Here is a 26,207-nt window from a genome sequence, read left to right as displayed (position 1 = left end):
ATTACTATCCATTTTATCCATGGGCGTATAAAAGAGTAGAGAAATATTTATCTGCCTCGTGACATTCCCCAATAATTAGGTGTGATATAGTACCAATGACATTAACTAGGGAGACCATCTACCAAATAGTGGTATACTTATAAACATTAAAAAGTCTTTGCCTTGAACAAAACCAGCTTGTGAAAATAATATTACAGTGGTTTCATAATAATCAAAACAACATAGCAAAAGATTTGCGAACGAAATAATGACAAGTGCAAAGTTGCTGCAATCTTAAAAACTAATTTGATAAATCAATTAAATCATGTCCTGCAGTGCATAGAGTAGATAATATTATTATAGCTCTTTGTAAATCCGTTATTAGATATGCACATTATGGAATGATTCGGTAACGAACCCGTAACCCCGTTTCGATGGTAAATCGCTCTACCGCCAGAATAATAACATAGATTTATCATACGTTGGTCAATTACGCATGTATCGATAAAGCCTTTTATTGCTTTACCGGTGAAAGTTATAAAAAAAACTTTTCCGGTCTTTCATAATTATTTATTCTGAAAAGATTGTTATTCAAAAAATACTTCGTGTAATCATAATGGTATAAAGAGATACCACTAGATTTTTTTTGTGAATATGAGATTTAATTATTTGTTTGTGTGTTTGTAGAATAAGTTAAACTCTGTAATGGTGAGCTCTGATGTCATGAAATTTTCACAGCTTTGATCATTTAGAACTTTGAAGGTAAACGCAACTATTTTCAGCTCACAAAGATAAGTAATATTGTTTTATCTGTTTTAAAAATAGACAAAATGCCACATCATTAGTTTTATATTTTCAGTAAGAATGTTTTCGTAAATATAATATTGAAATGCACTGCTATTTCAATTCTGAATCAAATATTAATTATAATCTAAGAAAAAAAATCTTGAAGAGGTTTTTACAAAGCTTTCGTAATTACCACCAACAACACTTTTTTAAAATAAAATTCTTCTATGTAATGGCCACCCTCACGTTTCATGAATAATCACCCCCCCCCCCAAAGTTTCGCGGTATGAGCGTAAAACACGGTGTATAAGAGGGCATGAAATAAAGTTATGAATTCAAATCACCGGCTAAAGCAAAACCAGTTCCACCAGTTATACATGATAATAACTATAAAATGTGAATTAGCCACCAATACGTTTTTATTGAAATCAATAGATTTTAAATAATGTTTTAATCAATAGATTTTAATTAATTTAAGGTTATTTTTGTGTTTGTTATTATTAATTATTTTTTCAATGTCTCTACCCTTGAAGCCGTTATTTTTAGCAATAGTTAGGATTGTATTTTTTTCCTTCTCGTATGCTTTCTTGTCGAGTGGGATGTTAGTAAGCCTATGTATCATTGAATGGTAGGCTGATACAAAGCTGATATCAAGCTGATCATCGTTTGGGAATAACTAACATAAAGACCTTCAGTCAAATTTAAACATTACAGTAATTGGGGAAACGTTACTGGGGTAATAGCCATTAATAATTTCTAACATTTTACTCAGAAATCAATTAAGCACTCAGTAATTGAAATTAAAATACCTATCTAGAAATAATATAAATGTATCGTCTGTAAGTGGGCTACCCAGAGTTTGATAATGCATTCAGAGGGCGAAACAGCTGTCACGCGTAATAATAATTACACAGCAGAACTTGTTTAAAAATAAACTTTTTTTTAAACCCAATAACAATATTATTGAATATATAAAAAATAGCGATTTAATGGCTTTCCCAAACGTAACACTTCACTTCCGCTAGGTGGTTTATTGGCAAAGTTAACTGGCCGAAACGGCAAAGTGTTAATGATCAGTGAGCCAGTAAATCAATTAATTATGTTCAATGAACGAGAAATGTGATGAGTTTGTTGTTGTTCGGTTTTTATTTTACGGCTAGTTTTTCATCACTATCTGAAAGCATAATGATATATATTTTTCTAGTGTCATTTTCAAATTTGTATATTGGCAGATTTCTTAATTAATTTCGTTGATTTTATCTGTTGCGCCAAAGTTATTACGATAATAATCATTGTTACTAGTAATTTCAATTGCATCTAGAGATTTTCATTGCATCCGAAATTGCTTACAATTTACGACTTGTAAATGGACTGTAAATAATATAAATTAAATGGTGGTTGTTGGAATTGGTTGATAGCATGTGTATGAATGAATAATGTATGGAAGAAGAGAAAACGGGATAACGGGATAAAGGAGCACACAACACAATCACAATATAGTGAGTTCCACCGCGATGCCTCGAGGAAACTATTGCCACCACAAAACGAATGAGTACTTAAAACGATATTAAAACATTTACACGAACACCAACAACTTGCTTCAGAGGTAGTCAGTTTCAAATGAATTCCCTCGGATTTGTAATACGCATTCTTGCCATTGTTCCAAATTTCAAATATTTTTCCAGCAAGGTGATGGATAGGGGTGGGTAAGAACTGAATAAATGACATCGCGGTAGGAGCTAAACATATTCCAATTTTAAAACCAAACATAAGTTATAAAGATAATAATTATTTTTACTAGTAAATTTAATTACATCTAGAGATTTTTATCAAGTATGTAAAGATTTGTGTTAAATTCTTGACAATGCTACTCGTAGGGTAAGGACAGGACGAGTTGAAATTGGGCCTACGCCGGACCATTGTTTAGAAAAAATAAATATAGCTATATCCCAAATCTTCCTTTTCTTATCACTTCACTTTCTCCACTTCCATTTCAATGCGAAAATTGTGAACTGTGTCAAAATATTGAACACACTTTTGACATATCCATCAACTCCATACCGTACCAAAAGGTTTCATGTTTTTCTTCGAAGCACCTTCCATTATACCAATACCAGTATAATAAGCACAAATGTCTGATAGAGATAAAGAAAATTTGCAAGGTTTTAATTTATTTATTTATTTATACTGGGTTTTACAGATGATCACACTTACGTGAGAACAATCCACTTATAAAAACTCAGTTATTGTACAATTACAAAAATCTACAATTAAATAAAGATACAATAAATTAAATACAGATAAGGTTTAATTAAAGGTTTAATAAGGTTTGTTAAAGTTTTATTAAAGTTCTGATTTTATTAAAGTTACATATGTGGAACAATTGGCTAATAATAATATAATAACAGAATCTTTACAGAACTCGAAAATAAACTTCGAAATTTGATAAATTGTTCAAATTCTGCGAAACAAATGGCTAATATCAGCTTTATTAGGCTGGTTTATGGCTAGCTCCTCAATTCGTATTCATCTATCAGAAAACCATTATGAAATTCATCATAACATTATATAGTATTTCCATTAAACAATCTCACGAAAAAAAAACGTATCGACATTACTCGGTAGTTTGTAAACATGAATGAGTTCCCGCGCACACCGATCAACTAGTGATGTAAGACCCGCATAAATGTCGATACAACTACATCATAATACTTGGTCGATGTTGATTCTCATGGCATTAGTGTGCATTATTATATACCTGCTTTTATTAGTGCTGCAGTGGGCACCTAGGTACAACCTGCCTGACATGACATAATACCGGCGTATACTGAATAGTGAATAGTGTATAGTGTACTCTACGAGGTACAATGCGGTTTGCTAGCTGGCAAGGTCACTTGCTCTGTTCTCTGTATTGTGGATTAAATAGACTATGATGATTATAATATACAGGGGATTATAAGTAAACGTTTACATTAGGTAAATATATATATTATTCTTTTCAGATAGCGAGGTAAAACCTTTAGATTAGATTAGACCGACCTATACCAAAGTTCTGTTTTTGGTTTTTGTTTTTGTTTATGTTAACACCACACAATAGTCTCAAATGATTCCAAACGTCTAGAGCCTGTGAGACTATGGCATCCCCCATCGGGGTTTGTTGTAAGGCTGAAGGTAGTGGGTGGCGAAGGAGATGGAGTAGAGAAAAGTTGTGAAGTTTCTGGGTATTCAGATATGTCACCAAATAAGTCTAAAGCCATTTCTAGCAACGTTTAAATACTGAAAGTTGTATTACACCAGGGTGATACTGAGAGTATCTTCCACTCTGGAACATGCCGCAAATATACCTTATATTATTTTTAATGATTGAGTAAAATAACACATTAATCAAATAAAATTTACCTACGCACGATGGGTTTTCAATCCGTGACTTCCAGATTGCCAGTCAAGAACCTTACCCCTCTACCACGTAGGCAGTCAATATCCGTAAATCAGCAATTTTGCGGAATCTTTCTTAAGTAAAATTAAATTTTATGTGGGTACCTACTTAGAATTAAAAAAAATCGAATGGCATGCATACACTTGAATAGATTAACGAATCTTGATAAAGTAACGAACTAACCTCAAACGGCGCGAACCTCTGTGGTTGGTTCTTTCATTTCCCATGATCCGTGGTTCGGCTTCACTTTATTTTGAAGCGTGCTTGTTTAAAACAAAGAGCTATTTTAAATAAGCATTCTTTTGCTGCATAGCTGTCAAAACAAAAGTGTCATAATTTATTACACTTAAATTGTCTGAAATTCAGTCACCTTCAATATGGAAATTCAGATTATGTAAACAATTGAAAAAAACTCTAGAAGAGATTTCAACGCGCGGAATTAACATTTTTTGTTAATAAACACTAACTGACAAATTTCCGATAATGTCTGATTTTGCGTGCCACGTTTTTTGGCATAAATGTGAACACAGCATTTTTAGAAAGTAATTTTAAAGCTGCCTGTTGAATTTTTAAATGCTTTAACATACTAAAATATAATTCCATTAGTTAATAATTTGTGATTTCATTTCAATTATATGAAAACAAATAACAATAAAGAAAAAATTTTTTTTTCAAAATTTCAAAATCTACGGTAAATTTTCCCTTACTTTGTGTCCTCAGCTCCGAGATTTTCCCTTAGTATGCCTCAGCATGTGCGATGTATGATGTATTTGAGTACGTTTATTTATTGCAGATGTTTAATATTGTCTCCGTGTACCTATATGTATGTACCCTCGTACTGTGCACACGCCTCGTGTCATGTGATGAAAGATAGCGTAATTAATCAATTTATTACCTTTACCATGAAGCATTGGCGAGAGGAGAATCATTATTTACAAAGCAAGCTAATCTTCGGCCACGTTTCCATACACAGAACATGATTCCACATACCTACACAAGTCATTTTCAATACATTATTGATTTCATCGCTTTCATTATTTAAGTCCGTCTTTTAATCATCAGGATTTCAGAACCAAATGATTTTAATATAATTATTATTGTTATATCTGCATTAATATGCAGATTTTGGTGTTGGGAACTCTTTGTAAAAAGTAAAAGGTTCTTTATTATAAATGTGTTACAAACAAAGATATTAGAAGAACGAGATGTGCTATGAGCAGTTCGTACTGAGTGGAATTGTTTTGCCGAGTGTCGCCGGTTTTTTTCACCAATACTACTGCACACCTTCGCTTGCGCTAAGGTATCCGCACTAATACATAGAACAGATTTCTGTGCGTACACGTCCCGATACCGTTCAAAGTACCCTAATTAGGTAGTACTCCGGCTACGGTCCGGCGGCCAACATAGCATATCTCGTTCTTCTAATATCTTTGGTTACAAATAATAGGACTGGATTTAGCTACACTGTTCATTACCCGACGCGACGGTTGGAAATTCTCTGGTTCGAGAAGCTTGTTCACTGTCAATATAATTTCACAAGTACTTGTTACAATCTAGAGGCATCTGACGGACTCTGGAGTTAGCTTTATGACTAGCGCCATCTATCGCTTAAATACTCAACCTTATTACCATATATCACATTATAAATCTATTATATAGCTATCATTTTATACCAATAATAAATTAAATTCGTGATTTTGCTTTTTTGTAACTTCTAAAATATTGAGTTCTTCTAGTAAAAGATCATTGATTTTCACACCTGTTGGTTATAACGCCATTTAAATGCACTATAAAGCTGCACAACGAGTGCATTTTGACTGTAAGACGACAACGGGTTAAAAAAAACTTAAAAATCACGAACGGTTAAAATATATTGTGGGTTTTTTCCATTGTCGGTTAAGTTATAACATGATCGTTAGATGTAATTACTATAAAAAAATCGTAATTATGTGTATTTTCATACGATAATGCCAAAAAAGTTTCGTAATTTTTTTTTACTTGGAAAAAGAGTTATAATTTTTCCATTCAAAGGTGTGAACTGTGTCAATGATTATTTTAAATAAATAATACTCAAAGGAGTGTTGTTCATATTGTTATTGGTAATTTTATAAATATGGTAAGGTATGAATTCATATGGTGAAGAAATAGGCAAGTAGTTTGTAAACAGTAGACGTGCGTCGAAAAAATTATGTTTGTCTCTTATTTAATAAATCGTAACCATAATTTCCTCAGAAATCACAAGATTTGTAAGTAAGTACTTAAATATCTACCTACTACTTATAAACCATTTAACATTTCATGAAACTAACATTTTTTATAACAAATAAGGGATTGTACAGTCTGCCAAACTATCTCAATGACAAATCTTTTTTCAAACTTTCTTCGGGCAGGTAGCAAAGATCGTATAAAATTAATACGTTTTCTACGAACCTTGGGTAAGTAGCTGTGGCGGCTCGCGACTTAAGAGTATGATAGAGTGCTAAGTTTGAAAAAATTTATAATGTTCATTAGTCCAAAACGATTTTTTTTCGAAAATTCCATTTTTTGTATGAAAATTTTCTGGAAGTTACAGTTTGGCCGCACGGATTTCCAGAAAATCTTCATAAAAAATGATAAGTTTTCGGCTACAACAACATCAATAATGGAATTTTTTGTTATATTGGCACTCTAGTTCACCCAAAAGTAGCGAGCCGCCACTTGTAGGTACCGTATTATTATATTGAAAACGACGATTTCACATTTAAAAAAATAATCTGTAGGTACTGAACCACTCAACCAGCTACCTTCGTGAAACGGAAATGGAACGTGCAAACAAATTAACAGACGAAATGCAAAACGGTTGGGTGTAAACAGGAGTAGGTTAAGCTCAGTCAATAGTTTAAGTACTCATGACGTTTCTTCTGATGATCTTCGTTGAAATCGGATTTTTTTCTTCATATTTAGCATTGCTGCAATTGATTTTTTAAATTTTTTGATTCAGTAATAATTCATTTGTCATAATACGCAAGAGGGTTATTATCTAGATAATTTTTTTGGCGGGATTTATTTTAGGGCGGAAATTCTAGAACTAACTACCAAATTTATTCCTCATTGACCAGATAACTAAGAAATTGAAATAATTATGCTGAGACAATGGACATCTTAAATTTATCACCAATTAAATACGAAAGATTATTACGGAGGTAGTTCAGTTATGTATATTTTTTATATGTAAGTCCCTAAAAAGTTCGTAAGTAAAGTTTAAAAATTTTAAAAGGTTTTAAAAAAATTACTTCGTTATAAAATTAATTAAATACAAACAATTAATTGATAACACTACAACAATTATTGCAATATGTAGTTCTACAAACAAGTATAACTCCTAGCAAAGATCTAAATAATAAAAATCAATAATTTGTAATTGTATTATTGTATTTCAAAGTAAAAAATAGAACATAAGAACAAAATATACACATGTATATATGTTTTTTAATTACAAAATTAAACTAACAGGAAACTTACAAGCTTTTGTATGTTTCCTGCACTTACATAATAGATTTGTGTCAATAAGATAAGCGAGATGCCATCAATGACCACAAATTTGCATTTATCATCAGAATAATAGTTTTTCCTTGCACGCTTCACTAATGCGTCAAGGTCCACCTCTTTCAGGTCCACAAAACCTTCACAATACAGAACTTGTTTACAAAACAAACATATTTTTATGATTAAAAGAAGATGCAATGTTAGAATAATAATCTACTTTATGAATTTAGAAGTAATTCATTTGTCCTAAGGCAAAAAGAAGTATTTGCCTAACTGAAAATTTTCGCAAACATTTTTACATAGTGCCTCCCTTAATTAGTGATTTAAAAAAATAATATCAAGTTTAATTTACACACAGATAAAACTAACTGATATAAAATAGTGCTGAATTTTATTAAAAATCTTGTCAAATTATTCGATGCCTGTTAAAAACGGAACTTAATGAATAAATTGACAGATTTCATAACAAATAATCAGTGAAAAACGAGTGTATGATGAGGGTGCCGGAACACGTGTTCTATTATAAAAATTCTAATATTGTCGCAATTCGTCAATATATTTATCAGGAAAAGCGCACCTGCATGAACATGTGTTCCAATATATTCTATTAGATCAATATTTTATTAGACAATGGCTTGCCATCACGTTTATACCATGATTTGTAATTAATGAACCGTAATCATTTTTCTTCGTATAGGTTCTTCGGTATATACCTACATACTATTGTTAGGTATATACCTCCTAAATGTAAAACTTTTCTTGACGCCTTTCTTCCACTTACATATTTTAGACCAACTGAAAATTCCTGTGGCAGGGCAAAACCGGTTTGACCGAGATAATTAGTGAAACCAAAGTTTTTAAATCATAAAATTACTTGTACGTGCATTATTTGTGTCTCACGATAAATTAAAAAAAAAGTTAAACGGAAAAAAAATAATACTAACTAACATAGAGAAATAATATGAAGAATTCCAAGGATTAAGATTCAAAGACCTACATAAAAATAATATTTTAATAAATAAATAAATAATAATGCAGACGTTTTTAAAGATGCACAAAGGCACACAAAAAAGTGGCGTTTAGAATATTCTATTAATCTATTGATACACGTCACATAACCTAATAATTAGTTAGACATCAATAAAAATAAAACAATAAACTTATAGTTTTTTCCAGCTGCCTAGCTTGGGTATTTATTATTTTTAGCTTCGATTGGATGTTGTTAAAATGTATTTATTTTTACAGCAAAACGAACATTTTACGAAAACGAAAAGTTGTGAGAAAAGGTAGCTACATAGGAATACAAAATAAATTGAAAAGTGTAGTGCAGCATAATATTTACATTTCTTAATTAAGTCATTTTCGTGAAGTTTTCATCATAAACAAAGTTCTTTTATTGCATTCGATAAAAATGAAGAAGAGGCATAAAAAAACGCCTGCGAATCTCTTGTGTTTTAAGTATGAGATGTTCGTAGATACTTTACGAAGACTGTTATAATGAATAATGATTAAGTGATGATATTCAAGAGGATTTTCACAGCCCAAATAGCGATAATTGGCCATTTTCATGGTCGTCTTGGTGTTGTTGGGGGACGACAGCGCCACCAAGCGGACACCGCGGGTACTACTGCGGTTCGTGTCTCGGGTGTCAATAGAGAAGAACTCTACCTTTCCCGAGGTTTGTAGAAGAGCTTTGAAGAAAATTGTATAGATGTCCAATTGTAGATTTCTAGGAGCCTGAATTTCTTAAATTTTATTGATAAACGATGATGGATGCTAATGTTATTTCTTTTTGTAATATTTGATTAATTTAACTTTACAGACCGAGCCTGGGGAGACTATCGCCACAACAAAAGAAGGTATGCATGCATTTTTATTATTTTTTGCCCACGACCTTTTAAAATGATTAGTTGATGTCAACCGGGTTCCCATGTTAAATGTAGAAGCGAAACTGGCCAGCATCTAAAACATTAATAAATACTAGCAGTTAAAAACCCGCTCCGCGGGTTTTTTTCTGCTAGGCCCTGCGGGCGGCTCTTGCTTGGGCTTCGCCCATTTTAAGTGATATTAACAACAGTTACATTTAATAGATAGATATTAGAACATTCACAGAGAGAGGGTGAGTATATATATTGTTAAAACACGGAACAGGAAGGAGTTAATTAATAATAACATTCTAAATTTACGCATAATAAGAATGACAGTTGTTTGAATAAATTAAATTTTACGTATTTGTGATGGATTATTTCAAATGAAACACTATTATTGACTACATGTCTACAACTGATATTAACTGTTATCGTACCTAATATAATTAGCTCATAGGAGACTTGCAGTGCTTAAATATGTGTTACAACCGTCAATGTCTATAAGTTGAATCAATATCGTTTAGTTTGTCACAATTAAAGACAGTTTTAACAAAGTTGACTTAAATAATAGATTATTACATATTGATTAATTGTACCCGTGTTTATGAATAAAAGGAGGGTAATTGTGCGATGACATTAGCAGTCGGTTTAATTAAAAGGTGTTAATTTTACTCCAACTGGTGGTAATTCTTTACCTACAACTGTTACTGTATCTAATAAAGTTTAAAGCTAGATTATATATACACCTTCATCAGGAGAGTAAAAATCTATATATAAAGGTAGATTATTACAATATAGCGCCCCTGAGGTGATATCTCACAAAAGCGGCGCTATGCAAATTGTCCAATAAATAAATAAATATAATGTTTACATTTTATTGTGTATACACCGAAGTCAAAAATTAAATATAGATTGCAATTGGGAAAGAAGAAGTGGAAGGAGGGGGGAGGAGTAAGAGTAGGCTGGGTTTATAATAATTAGGAATTACAATATCGTTAGACGGGAAAGACCAGTTGAGTGGGAAAATATTTAAAAGAGAGTTTATAAAAAAAATTCTTGTTAATTATATCTGCTTTTATATTAATATGTTTCCTCATTTCTAAAATTTAAAAATTATTTATAGTGAAGTATTTTAAGACCTGAAAAAAACAAATAGCATATAACCATAAAACAATATATTCATAAGACAAATAGCATTTAATAACGGTTATTCTAATAAATTGATAGTTGAAATACTAAATAAAAAAATTAAACACATTCTCTTCAAACGGTCTTTCTAAAGATAGAAATAAACAATGGCGTAGAATTCTGTTTGTGGATAACGATACTTCTAAAATTATATATATATATATAAACAATCCTGGTACCATTCAACTGGCGTTTTACACTAATAACAATGAAGAAATATATTCTTAATAATAATGATAGCAAAATTCAAACAAAGAAAACAGGAGTTTAAAAACTCAATTGAGATGATTGTAATTTCTTTTACAAAGGTAGAACCAATAGAAACTTTGAAGTCAGAACTAAAGAATATCGCAGGGCTATAAATGGAAATAGTGAATCTGAGTTTGCAAATAATCTTTTAAATAATGATCACACTTTCGATAAAAATTCAGGTCTTAAAATACTTCACTCAGGATATAAAGCATCGCAAATAAATAATTTTGCAATTTTAGAAATTAGAAAACATGCCAATATAAAATCAGATATAATTAATAAGAAAAAAAAATATAAAAAATAATGATAAATGCCATTACAAACTGATAAGCTTCCAGAAGAAATCTTCTTATAAAAAGCTTGTTAATGGTAAGTAGTCAAGTATTGTTAGCTGCATATTTAAATATTCGCGCCAGGCATTTGGTTCGTTTTTAAACCGCCAGAGGTGCGCTCTGTCGGCCATCTTGAAGAAACGCGTGAATTTTTATAAACGTCAAAAATAATCACGTAACTGTGGAGAATTTTCATTGTAATGTAATTAATCCAATGGATTATGAACTTTCTAAAACATATTTTCTTCGATATTATCCAAAAATTATATGAGCAGAAACGATGCTTATGAAGAAATCTCGTATTATTATAAGGCGATCCTATTTTAGTATGGAATTGTGTCTTAATATTCAAGTTACCCGAAACAGACAATTTAAATTTGACCAATCAGAGGGCCTACACCGTCCAGACGCTGGGACAATAATACTATCAGATTAGTAAGGTATTGTCATACTGCATATTATAATAGGTATTGTCATACTGCATGTCTTTGCTTTCTGTCAAAAAATATTCTTAATTATATCCAATCACACGGAGAAAAACGAGAATAGATAATCAATTAAAAATCTCGTAATTGTAAAAAGCATTCACTTTGTGGCTCATCATAATTTACAATAAAAACACATAAATTTGTTTTTGACCACTATAGTTTTATTTTCACTCTACCGGTTTCGGAAGAACCCTTCCTTCGTCAGGAGAATATTAAAAACTGATTACTACACAAAATATTGACATATATACACAAAAATGTTAAGTGTTTGAGGGAGGGGTGGACAAAGTGGAAGGGGTAATTACGGGAATTCCAGGAAGAACAGAGCGGTTAACTGGAAATATGTCTAGAATAGGACTATAAGACAGATTAATTTGGTTATTAATTATACTGGAGTTATTATTGAGGGATTTTCTGATTTCAAGTGCTTCTAAATTATCTAATTTTTTGCCTTTATTACTACAATGAAGAATTTTAACCCCTGTATCTTTACTAAAAGTATGATCGGTGGAAATGAGATGATTGGCAAACTCTGAAAAATTATTGTTATTTAAACATCTTAAATGTTCCGTGATTCTAATATTTATATTTCTAGTTGTCTTACCTATGTAGAACGATGGACAATCATTGCAACATAGTTGGTAAATGCCTGAGTGGCTAAATTTGTGATCTTTATCTTTTTTTTTTTTTTTTTTTTTTTTTTTTTTTTTTTTTTTTTTTTTTTTTTTTTTTTTTTTTTTTTTTTTTTTTTTTTTTTTTATAAATTTAATTTAGATTAAATTTGATAATATTATTATTAAGTTCTGCAAGTGTTTTAGTTTTCATATTAATCAATGTATGCACCTTCAAAATTTACATTTGAAATAGTATAAAAACGTCGTCTCAATGTGGACTAACCACAGTTTGAAAATGGCCTTGTAAGCCGAAACAGCTGTCACAATAATAAAAAACTAAAACACTTGCAGAACTTAATAATAATATTATCAAATTTAATCTAAATTAAATTTATAAAAAAATTAAATGGAGTTCTACGAATTAAACACAAAAACAATAAATAAAAAAAAATATCTTTATCTTTAGTATTTTTTAATAATTTTCCCAAGTTGTTATCAGTATAGAACGCGAGTTTAATGTGGGTAGGCAAATTTTTTGTACTAAGTGAAGAAAAATTGGATATGTATAAGATTTTACGCCATTGAAAGGGATTTATGATATTATTATTAGTTTCAGGTGGACCATATAAAAATGTATTCGTCGAAATGATTTTAAGTTTCTTATTCAGGATTTTATCAATTAAGTGTGTCGAGTAACCATTATTTATAGCAATTTGTTTTATTTTTGACAGTTCAATTTCGAAATTAACAGCTGATAGTGGGATTTTTACTAAGCGGTGTACCATTGAATGATAGGCAGAATGTTTGTGTGATATCGGGTGGTTTGACGTGTTATGTATAGTTATATCCGTGAATGTCGGTTTACGATAGATGTTAAATTCAATTCTATTATTTATTGAAGTTAGTGTTAAATCCAGAAAATTAATCGATGCATTACTGCCTACCTCTACAGTGAATTGAATGTTTTTATGAAATGAATTTACAAGAATAAGGAATTTAGTTAGTTGCCGCTCTGTTCTCGTCCAGATACAAAAAATATCGTCTACATATCGTTTTCAAGTGAGAACATTATTTAAAAGTGATGAATTACAATTAAAAATCTTATTTTCTAAGTTATTCATAAAAATATCTGCCAACAGTGGGCTAGTAGGAGCTCCCATGGGTAGCCCTTGGCTATGTTGGAAGACGCAGTTGTTATACTGGAAATAATTTTGATTAAGGCACATATTGAATAAACGAAACAGGTCATCGATCATACTTTTAGTTAAGATACAGGGGTTAAAATTCTTCACCGTAATAATAAAGGCAAAAAATTAGATAATTTAGAAGCACTTGGAATCAGAAAATCCCTCAATAATAACTCCAGTATAATAAATAACCAAATTAATCTGTCTTATAGTCCTATTCTAGACATATTTCCAGTTAACCGCTCTGTTCTTCCTGGAATTCCCGTAATTACCCCTTCCACTTTGTCCACCCCTCCCTCAAACACTTAACATTTTTGTGTATATATGTCAATATTTTGTGTAGTAGATCAGTTTTTAATATTCTCCTGACGAAGGAAGGGTTCTTCCGAAACCGGTAGAGTGAAAATAAAACTATAGTGGTAAAAAACAAATTTATGTGTTTTTATTGTAAATTAAAAATCTCTTTATATTATTGGTAATCTGATTAAAATCGGGATTGCAGGCAGTTTCCTGATAAACCTTTAGTAAATTCATAATGTATCGGAACACGTGTTCATGCACCTGCATTTGCCATGATAATATACAATGACGAAATGCGAAAATATTAACATTTTTATGAACACGTGTTCCATCGCGATAATACATTCGTATTTTAGAAAAAGTATATTAGGAAACCTATCAATTCATTTGTTAAGGGCTTCCAATTCCGTTTTTAATTAGATTACGAATAATTTGAAGAGATTCCTCATAAATTAGCCGTATACAATCTTAGTAATTTTTCTCTATGTGCGAAAAAAAATTGTTATTAAAGTTATTAAAAATCATTTTCTTGGTGTTGGTACATCTCTACGTAGAAATTTCATTTTTTTCAAATGCGTACCAACCTACGTATTATGTACAAAACCACTGAACATAAAATTCTTAGAAGGGTGATCAAGATGTATTTAAAAAGCTAAGATCGAAAATTTTGCGCCAAACCTTTAGAGAAAGAATTTCCATATATGTAAATGTTTGATCTATTCGTTAGATAAAATTTATTGATTCGCCCACAACACTTCATTGTACAATATACAAAATATGGTAACCCAGCTTTGCTCGTGGACTTACAATGAATGTTTTGGGGTAAAGTTTTGAGGTTGTGAATTCTGGTGTACCTGATAACTGGGTATTTAAGGTGAAAATAATATTATTGTATTGTAATAAGTACTTGTTTCACTTTACTCCACTCCATACTCCATATCTTATTCCTGTGCAGAGATAAGTCCCCGAATTTTTCTACCGAATTCGCTACTATATACCGCATCGTTACTATTAACAAACTACACCATGTCGACTTTAAATCCACTACGTATCTCATTTCAGTGCAGATATAGTGTGTTAAGTCTTCCTCTGACGTCCCAGATTTCTTTTAACATTCAAACCATTTTCTAAACACTTCTGCCACTAGTAAAAACAAACATTAGAAGAAGTTAAGATTAATATGATCATGCAGCATTCCTCAGCATGTATAATATAATGCAATTGATACATTTTATATGATCATGCAGCATCCCTCAGCATGCATAATATAATGCAGTTCATACATTTTATATGATCATGCAGTATCCCTCAACATGCATAATATAATGCAGTTCATACATTTTATATGATCATGCAGTATCCCTCAACATGCATAATATAATGCAGTTCATACATTTTATATGATCATGCAGTATCCCTCAACATGCATAATATAATGCAGTTCATACATTTTATATGATCATGCAGTATCCCTCAACATGCATAATATAATGCAGTTCATACATTTTATATGATCATGCAACATCATTCAGCATGGATTATATAATGCAGATCATACATTTTATATGATCATGACACATCATTCAGTATGGATAATATAATGCAGTTCATAAATTTTATATGCACGCAGCATTCATAATATAATGCAGTTCATAAATTTTATATGATCATGCAGCATCCCTCAGCATTTATAATATTATGCATAATATAATGCTGTTCATACATTTTATATGATCATGACACATCATTCAGTATGGATAATATAATGCAGTTCACACATTTTATATGATCATGCAGCATCCCTCAGCATTCATAATATTATGCATAATATAATGCAGTTCATACATTTTAACAAATTAATGATTTCGAGACATCAATGCATATTTTCGCAGATCATCTCTTTGTATTTTTGCCCAGTAAATGCCAGGATCATGGCTGGCCTGGAGCGAGGCGGACTATACCATTGTTTCATAATAATCTTAGACGGGTTTTTATTGTCTGCCTCGTAAATGTTACTTACTTACTCTTCCCTCTGCTGCAGCATTATCCTTTGAACTTTGCATCCGTATCAATTTATATATTATGGCTTGGTATAATTTTGTAGACTTTAAACCATCAACAAAACAAAAACAAATTTATCGTTTAGATTCTCAATGGCGTTTTTTATATCGGACAAGAGTCCCAACTGCTTCTAACCGTCCGGAGTCATTGAAAGTATGGCATCCCCAATTGGGGAATGTTGTGAAGTTGAAGGTTGTGGGGAGGGGAAGGAGATGAACAAGAGGGAGGTGGGGGAGTACCTGGTTATTCAAATCTGGTCACCAAACACGGCTAAAGCATTTTCAAGCAACTTTTCAATTCTGAACAGTGGTCTTTTACCGGAGCTAATCTGAGAGTATCTTCCACTCTGGAACGTGCTGCAAATATAATATTATATATTATTTTTAATGAATAGCATCAATAGGATATAATAAAATATTACAATGTTACTCAATACAGTGACAATTCAACACGCTTTTAAAAAGTGATATAAAGTCATTAGAAACGATGGAATTTTTTATTAACCCAACCTAACCTAACCAACTTAACCCAGTTAATAAAGTTTTTGTTTCATCACTTTCCATGACTTTATATAACTTTTTAAAGATGTGATGAATTATCCGGTCACCAATTAGTGTAATAACACATTGTGAAATAACACAGCTTCAAAAAAAAATACTTGCGCACGCCGGGATTTGAATCGCGGCCTTCGGCTTGCTAATCGAGAGCCTCACCCCTCTACCACGCAGTCGAAACCGGTAGTATCTTCTATTAAGATGTTTTTAAGGGGAATTTCGCTATCCTCTTGACAATTTATCCATAGGATAACGTACATAAAAAAAATCACAAAATAATCGTCAAAAAACATGTAAAAAGTAGAAACCTCGACTAACTAGCCACTATTCATAGGTTTGAGGTCTAATGATTTCGGACTTGATAAATCAATCAATTCTTAATCGAAAATATACGTTATCCTTTCGATAAGCTATCAAGAGGATAGTTTCCCTCTTAATCTAATTCAATAATCTTTTTCTCGGTTAAAAATAGTGATAAACCAAAAAAAAACATTTCAAGTACAAAATTAAAAGATGCATAAAGAATATAATAGGAAATATTACAAAAATTTTATAACTAAAAATAATAAAACACAAAACCATTATAATACACAATTTAACTACAACCGTACTTAATAATACTTGCCCATTATTTTTTTCAATACCGCCTTTATTAATTTATTTTATTTTATTTCATCTCGGTAGTGTTGAAGATTATTTCAATTTGTTTTTTAATATTATCTGATATTGAATTTTATTATATGTTAAATGGGTGAATCAGCACAAAGTACTCATTATAAAGTATTGTTGGAAAATACATAATATTATTGTATCACTAAAAAATAAAAATAATTTTAAGAAATTATTGAAAAATATTAATAACAATTGAAAAGTAGGTACAAAAACTAAATAACACTTTAATTTTTTTTATTTAATATACAACATAAGTGGGTACAGTGGTGTTATATAAATTACATATCGGAACAAAATATGTGAGAGAGTTACACTAATTGATGACCGGATAAATGGCATGGCACCGGCAATGATAATTCATCACATCTTTAAAAAGTTATATAAAGTCATGGAAAGTGATGAAACAAAAACTTTATTAAATGGGTTAAGTTGGTTAGGTTAGGTTAGGTTAAAAAAAATTCCATCGTTTCTAATGACTTTATATCACTTTTTAAAAGCGTGTTGAATTGTCACTGTGTTGAGTAACATTGTAATATTTTATTATATCCTATTGATGCTTAGCTTATCCTATGAAAATGTTTTTGGCGCATTTTTTATATATAATTAGTCACTTCGTTAAGAAAGTGTGTATATATTATCATTAAATACTTATATTTTAAGTAAAATGTAACAACCGTGTGCGAATATCCCAATTAATAGCCCACACAGATTTTCGCTAATTAATCCCTCGTTAAAACAATGCAATTTCACTTTCAAACCCAGCAGATCCGCCGGTAACAAAGCTGGCCATAAATTTCTTAAAAATTACCCATACATACAGATCCGACAAATGAAGAACATTCTTCTCAGATAGATACCCGTGTTCATCGTGATATAGTTAATTTTACAGGCAATCAAACGAGGTACAGCAGAAACTCTGGTGAAATGAGAATGAAAAGAGTAATTTTTTTATAACCTCCAAATCGGATTATAATATTCAGAAAAAAACCCTGTTTGGCTCAACTAACGCCTAGTCAGGGATTTATTAGGCACTTTTTTACTACCCAATATATCCTGTCGCGACCCCACCAACTGCAAAGTTAAGTGAGTCGATCTTTCTTTTTATGTATTTTGTTTGTCTATGGTTTAATGGAAACTGGCAACACTGTCAATTCTTTCTTGTTCTAAATATGAATTATATTCGTTCCACACGCACGCGTCAGGGCAGCCAACCTTGACTGTTTTACAACAGTTTATGAATGGACGGTAATAAATATTTAAAAAAACTATGTGTTACCATCAAGTAACACAACGCGTGAACAAGGCTTTGTCACGCTGAGTAAAATTATGAATTTATTACACGGAAAACAATGCGGAATCGAGTACATCAGTCTCGACTAGACCATGGCATCCCTATTTGGGGTTATGAGGCTGAAGGTGAGGTGAAGGATGTGGGAAAGAGGATGGTAATGGACGTAACTGGCTGTTCAGATCTGATCATCAAACACGGCTGTGTATATAGATAACATTCCCCAAAATATATGACAATATTTAGTTTCTCACGTCAAAAAAATCTTTTTTTTTTAAATTATTTTTAATAAGGGAGAACTTAGCTTACAGAAATTATAACCTGTAATATCTAGTTGCAAACCCGACAAAGCACACACAAACCACCGAAGCAGTCGCTGCATTGGAAGAAATTTGTGACGTAATTGTAATCATACTTGCCCAATACTCTATTATGTCTATTATTATCTTATCAACCAGAGATTTTACTTCTATTGTTAATCTTTTCTTGCATTCCTTTTTTTAAATGTCTTTTATATTTCCACCTCTGCACATATTTTTCAGCCACGCTGTGGAAATTTTTAAATGATTTTCATAGTGTTTTTTTTTTTTATTCTGCCATAATTTTTTGTTGTTATTTTGTATTGCAGAGGAATGGGTGACGAAAAAAACGAAAGAGCTGCTGACGACCCGGCAGATAGCCACGCGGGTGCAGCGTCAAGTCTTGCTGGAGGATGGCAAGGTGCTGCAAGACTCCGGCCCGCTTGTGTCCACCACCACCAACGAGGACACGGAGACCAAAGAGCATGAGCATACTGAGGTCAGTCAATACTTTTCTCATAGTTTGAACGGGGGTCACACAAAAATCCATCGTATTATCTTATGTATATCCGTTTTTGTGCTTCTCTATCAACCTATTTTATAGAGTGTTTCTCAACATTGGGGTGTTATCAAACTATTTTCTGTAAGACCTGTATCTGTTTAGCGAAAATATGTTGACTAAAGATAACACAGGATCCAGCGTGGAACCTTGAGGAACTCCAGGAATAATAAAAAACGGATACAAGTTTTAGTAAATCATTTCGAGATGCATTACTTATAGTTATACCTTGAAAACGGTTATTATTTATAAATCGATGAACACCTCCCCGTGACAAGTGGACACATTGTCATTTAATTTACGTACGGTAGAATAATATAGATACAATAATACAATACCAATGTCATTAAATTATCACCATAAATAATTACAATGATTTCATTTCATAATTTATAAATTTTATCGTTACAAATTGTAATTGTCTTGCCTGATTAAAACTATGACTTATCACCAACGAAGTATTTTCATTCAATGATCACCGTGCAAATTGATCTTTGTTCTTTTTATTCGGTTTTGACCTTTAGAAAATCATGAAAATCGATTTGACGCCCGGCGATATAAACTTGGAATATTTTATATAATTTATGCTCTTATATTTTTTAATATTACTTTGTTTAAACCAATATATACTTTGATAATGATGTATTGTAATTTTTGTAGCCTAGGATTTTAGATTAGGGCGGGGAGGATGTGATGTATGGTAATAAGTTGGGTATTCAAGCGATAGATGTCGCTAGAGTGTAGCAATTGCCTTTGGGGTATCATTGTCAGACTTCAAGCTTCTAGAAACAGAGAATTATCAACCCTCGGGTAATGAACAGTGTATCTAAATCCAGACTTATATTATTGTAATGTAAATACACGCAATTATTTTAAAGAACCTTTTATTTTATCAAGAGTTCCCAACACACTAAATCTGCAAGTAAAGGCCGAGATATAACAATTGGCCTTGTATACCGTGTTGCCCCAATACCCCAAAAATAAATCATACTTTTGGCTGTTAAAATCTTCAAACACAGAGTTCATATTTTTTTATGCCTACCGGTTTCGGAATAATCGTTCTTTTTTCAGGGAAAAATTATAGGTAAACATAATTTAATACATAAATTAGGTTCTGAAGAGGGGGTGGAGGCGTGACTAAGGATTAGTTAAGTCAATTAAGAGTGGAGGAAGGAGATATAATGAACGTTGAATTGGAACAAATAAACCTCATTTTTATTAAGGGATTTCTTAGTTTTTCTGAGGCTTCAAAGTTATCTTAGAGTTTTCCTTTATTGTTAATATGGAGAATATTTATATCTGTAGGTAGGTACATTTTGGTTTATTCAGGAAAACATATTTTTGATCGACTTTCTTAAAATATATATGACAGCTTAAATCCATTAAATTTATTTTCCAGCACCGTAAGCTCGATGATCCCCCCGGCTCCGACGCGGACTCCTTGGACGGTACGCCGCGCCCACTGGAGGGGGCCCCGGGCTCCCCCGGAGGAGACATGGTGGCGGCCCCAGCGGCCCCCAAGTGGGTGGCTGTCGTCAACCCCGATGGAAAGGTGCGGGAGATCAAGGAGAGAAGAGTGCTGGAGCATCAGGTCACGGACGAGAGGAAGGAGACCGAGGAACGACAGCATTATGGAGATATCACAGATGAGGTAGGATTTTTTTCTTTAGTTTTTTTACTATGGATTTGTGACTTGTTGTCCTGCGCTGCACGAAGAGCCACGGACACTGATGTTCTGAACATTTTTTAATCATCTTTAGGTCCGCGTAAGAATCCAATGAGACTACGGCATCCCAATCGGGGTATGTTGTGAGGCTGTAGGTGGTAATGAGAGGAAGAAAATGGGGAAGAGGAAGGTGGGGAAGTACCTGGCTATCCAGATCTGGAATCAGAAATAACACAAATCAAATTTACTTGAACATACCGGGATTTGAACCCGTTTGAGTGCCTTACCTCTCGACAACGGAGGCCAATCCATCGCATAGGCGATCTTCCTCTGTTTCTCCTGCTGTCCACCTGGCCACTGACGAAGAGTTTCTCCAGATTTGAGTTCCCAATTTGGCGAGCAACATGTTCAAAATATCTTACCAGATATTGTTGATGGACTTTTGTGGATGCCTAGCCCGTCCGGAATAGACATATTAATGCGCCTGGCTGACTTCAATTATCTTTATCAATTGTTGACTTGCCGTAGTCACGTCCTGTTTTGACTCGAGAACTTTACATTTCGTCTGTCTGTAAATTTGTTTGTGTGTAGCCGTGTTGAATTGTGTTAATACTGTTGCTAGCTGTCAAGTCAGAGTAATAAACATTTTGCAAATTGTTCACAAAACACCTAGCTACTTTGGTTCGCCTTCTTTCTTTGCGTAACCACTCCTAAGGGGCGTTTTCGCTGTCATCCGAAATAACTGGAATCGCAGTTAACGTAAACGTCGTTAATAATTTTAAGGTAAAGGACAATTCCTTATCCTTTATATAGTAGATCCGAAATCTTCACTCTGGCCAAAGACAAAACACGTCTAACTGCTTACAGCACCTAACACCCTTAGCGCCTCTAGTGAAAAACGTTCCAGACGCTGGCTGTTATAAAAAAATAATAACATCGCGAATTTAGACTCGGACGAACTGCTCTATTTTGTTTGCCTCACATTGTTTTGTCCGATTTATCAGTGATAATAACCTAATTCCAGCATGCTTGTACCACGTGATACTGTCCAACGCTGTGGGACTATTTTATTACATCATAACAACCTTGGCAACAAAAAAAATGTAAAAACATTTCGAAATACACCATGAAATTAGTGGGACAATTTATACTTAATTACCTTTGCCGGTATATCACTTAATCATTCAATTAATACAGGTATTTCTTCGCTTCAATAGCATCGAGGTAACCTATTTAACAAGAATAAGAATACTTTGTAAAAGCAGATAAAAACCCGAAATGCGCAGTACCTACTCCTTAAAAGCATCGACAAATAAAAAATATGCGATCAATCGGAAAATATATATGAGAACTGGGCATGAATAAAACATGGACATAACTGTTGTTCTTCTCAAGCAACGAATATTTAAACGAGAACTTGAGATGAAGGAAACCGATGGACAAGGGAAAAGGTGGGGAAGATAAAAAAATAAGAGAAAAACTTCTACTGCTTATTATGCGGTTAATTTTATGTCCAACGGAAGAAATCGTTGGTCTGCAGCGGCGTGCGATGACTTTTTTCCCAGTTGAAGAATGATATTGTTTGCAAAACTATTTTTTTTGCTAAGTTACAACGTTACAACGTTCTAAAAAAACTATTTATTCTGGTCACAAATTGCTTTATACCTACATTGGTTGGAACATGAGAAAGCTTCCACAACGAATGGTCTACGCATTTAACTTTCAATCGCGTGGTTGCGGTTTGATTCCATTATAGTGCATAGGTACTTTTTTTTATCCTGCAGTTATTTGTGCGCCGATGGGTATGGGCATGACGTTGATCGTCGAATTTTACAAGAAATATCTCTTTATAAATATTGATGAACAACATAATTTTTTTAGTAACTTACGGAGTTTCGTTGAAGGTATAGAATTTAGCTAAAAAAGCGATAGATTTTAATAGCTCAATAAAAAAAAACATCGCAAAAATGAATTTCGCCTTAAAACATGATACTCCCTTTCGATTTTCAGAAACCTTGAAATATTTCTGGTATTCACGTTTAATTTTGTCTACAAATTCCTCCCACGTATGTTTTACAAAGCTTATCAGCTCGAAAAAATTACATGAATTAAAACCCCAGAGACACTTCACAGCTTATTAGATCATGTACAAATTGTATTACAGTTGATTGAGTAGCATATCAACAAAACTTGACAAGCGATGATGGTGATTATATCGTCGTTTGTTTGTCATGGAAATGAAATGTCAATCCACCCGGTATAACTAGAAACCGCTAAAAATTTGATCTCTTTTTTCACCTAACTTTAAATTTCGCATTTCATATGATTATTCAATTAATAATACAAATACTTTAACACTTTCTCTACCCACGCATCATTTGGTGATTGAAACAACAATATTATTGTTGATAAACAGTGGGCCGAAAACTTTTATCAAGACCAAACCAAATCAGTTATGAAATACGAACAGGCAGTTTATAAAACATAACAAAAGCAAGCCCAGGTGGGCAGCTTTATGATAATGCAACTCTCGGAAACTACAATAAATGTCGCCATAAAATTCACATTAAAAATAACTATCCACTCTTGCACTTACCGCGAAACTTGTTCATAAAAAAAATTTGCTTGATTTATATGTGAAGGTGGCTATTTCAGAACTGTTTTGCAGGATTTCATGCTGTGAAGGAAAAAAACTTTATATAGATCATTATTAGTTTGGTTAGGTCGTCTGTTTTTAATTATTTTATAATTAAAGACTTATTTATTTTGAATGAAGCATAACATTTTTGCTTTGATTAGAAAGTGGACCCATTATAGTATGACACAAATGCAAATTAATTACATCTCAACCTATACAACTTCAAATAGTTAGAATTTAGCGGATGTCCATGAAACACATTTTTGAAAACCAAGAATATCATAAAACCTGTAAAATGTCTTCAAAAACATTTGCTTCCCAGCAACTTGCTATAAACAACTAGTAAGGATTTTTTTTGTTATTTCAATTGTTTTTTATTGTCAATCTTGTCATTGTCCGTATGGTCATGCTTGATTGTTGCTGATAAGCCACCACAGGTACTTTGTAATACTTATTTAGTTTACAGTAGAATGTAATAATTGCCTACTATAAACGTTCTGCTCAGTTATAATTTTAGTTTGAGCATTTATTGTATGTTTTTGTAATAATTTTGTAGGTTAATATTTTTGATATTATCTTTTAAGTTGTATTTTTATTTCTATAATTGAAAAGCTGCGTACCACAATCCAAAATGCCCAAGTGAGATGAGCGGTAAATGCTTTCATTGTATTACACTATTTTTTAACAAATAAATGCCCTTCACACTAGGGAGTTCGCCTTTGTTTTGGAGGGTAAGTTGATTAACTTCTCAGGCCTCGGCCGTATTTTTGCAATAAAAATAAATGGAATGCATCCGAAAACTAAAAACTTTTTTGAAAGGTGATAAAATATGCCTTCAAGTTTATTATTATAAATAATAATGTAATTATTGATATATTCAAATTTTGAATGCGAAACATAAAAAAAATATATAAAATGGCTCACGTTATGTTTTTGGAACTAAAATTACTGATTTAAAAATAATGCGTGTTATTTTTTCTTTCTAACACCATTTAAATCGTATTTCTAACCATGATAATAAGGGAGATACAACGATTTCTATGAGACTATGTGGGCTGTTGGGGAGACTTAAATTAATAATATTGTAGCTATGAACCATTCGATATTAATAATGTTGTAGGTATGAACAATTTGATATTAACAACATTGTAACACAGTAAAAAAATTTAACATAAGTAAAAATTATGTTTAAAATAATACGGAATTTTTGGAGGATTGTACACTGTATTACACTTTATAACTAAATTGTCACATCTTCAGTTCTGAGTTCTGATGCATATGCTCTATTTAACTTCTACTAGTGTGATATATTGTAGATGACATTTATAAAACAATTTTCTTCGACGAAACATTAAAATGCCTCGTTAAATGCAGGGATTCAAGCATTTCTCCACGAAGACATGAATATCTGCCCAGAAAACGGATATGTTCACAATTCACCAGGGTTTTACACATAAATAATGTATCACACACTCGCAGCTGCATATGTCAATAAGTCTCCGGTACATTTGTGAAATCGCTTTGTTTTCTATCGACCTGCAGTTACGTTTTTGGTAGAAGTCTCCGAGAACAGGTTGGCTTTCTCAACCAGTCTGGAACCAGCTCGCTATTGAGAATGGACTACTGATTGATATATCGCCGACTGCTGACCGAGTACTTACATTGCCAATTGCACAGATAATATAGTCGGAGAGGACGACTTTAATAAAAAATTGTAAAAAAACCATTTCAATTTCAAGCGGTGCCTAAGCATATCTTGTCCCAACCTAATCCATGCACTCGAGACGCAGTTTGAAATGTGTTGCAAATGATTTTTTTTTAAAATTAAGCATATAAAAAAACTACCATATTCAATGGTTCAATAATAATGAATCCTTTTGAAATTCATCAGATACTCAATAAGGATTTGTTTGGGAACTCGTCAGCGTGTACACAATAGTTGTAGGTAAATAGAGACTTCCTAATGATTAGTCCTAATGCAGCGATAAGACGAGGACAGTACAATACTGTTTTGTCCCAACTCTGGACCCACTGTGTTAGTGTGAGAGGAAAATGGACCAAGACACTATCCCAGAGACGGGCAAGCTATATCCGCGGGATAATGTCTTAAACCGGCCAGCTCGCCCGGCCGCATTGTCCACGTGTAAACGACTTTCGACAAGAGGTTTGGACGGTCTAGATCTCGTATTTCGGCTTAAAATGTCACGTAAATGGAACAGTACAATACAACATGGTATAAAAGACCGATACAAAGATAATATTTATCGCGAACTCGCTCGTAACGCGCGTCGTCATCTATCTCCGTCATGTACGATAGCGTTCCGCGTTGGAACTACGGTAGAATTGTTGTATTGTCCCAATTCCTGCACTGCGCGGTCAAGGCTGTTCACGGAGCAGGTACAGGACACTATTGTACTGCCTTCTGTATTGTCCTCATGTGATCTCGGCATAGTAATGATTCTAATGAGTTATTACATATACTACTTTACAAGTGTCGGTAACTTGGACGGTACTT

At 32.6% G+C, this 26,207-nt stretch overlaps 1 protein-coding gene across 3 annotated transcripts in view; it reads left to right on the top strand.

Annotated features, from left to right (window-relative positions):
* The window catches only part of chas (chascon), a 287,576-nt gene that overhangs the window by 117,585 nt on the left and 143,784 nt on the right, over window positions 1–26,207 (top strand). For 2 of the 3 annotated variants that reach the window (XM_089636728.1, XM_089636730.1), the window contains exons 2-5: window positions 8,972–9,404; window positions 9,549–9,585; window positions 19,159–19,328; window positions 20,788–21,039. In XM_089636728.1, the coding sequence (XP_089492854.1) occupies window positions 9,294–9,404; window positions 9,549–9,585; window positions 19,159–19,328; window positions 20,788–21,039 (570 nt within the window). In that variant the 5' untranslated portion in view covers window positions 8,972–9,293. The remainder of the gene's footprint in view (window positions 1–8,971; window positions 9,405–9,548; window positions 9,586–19,158; window positions 19,329–20,787; window positions 21,040–26,207) is intronic. The other variant, XM_089636729.1, reaches the window with a different exon arrangement.

The sequence above is a fragment of the Hesperophylax consimilis genome, chromosome 10 (assembly GCF_061612785.1).
Source record: "Hesperophylax consimilis isolate HC1 chromosome 10, BYU_Hcon_1.0, whole genome shotgun sequence".
Lineage (NCBI taxonomy): Eukaryota > Metazoa > Arthropoda > Insecta > Trichoptera > Limnephilidae > Hesperophylax > Hesperophylax consimilis.
Note: the sequence above shows the minus strand (reverse complement) of the source record. Positions and strands in the feature narration are given on the sequence as shown.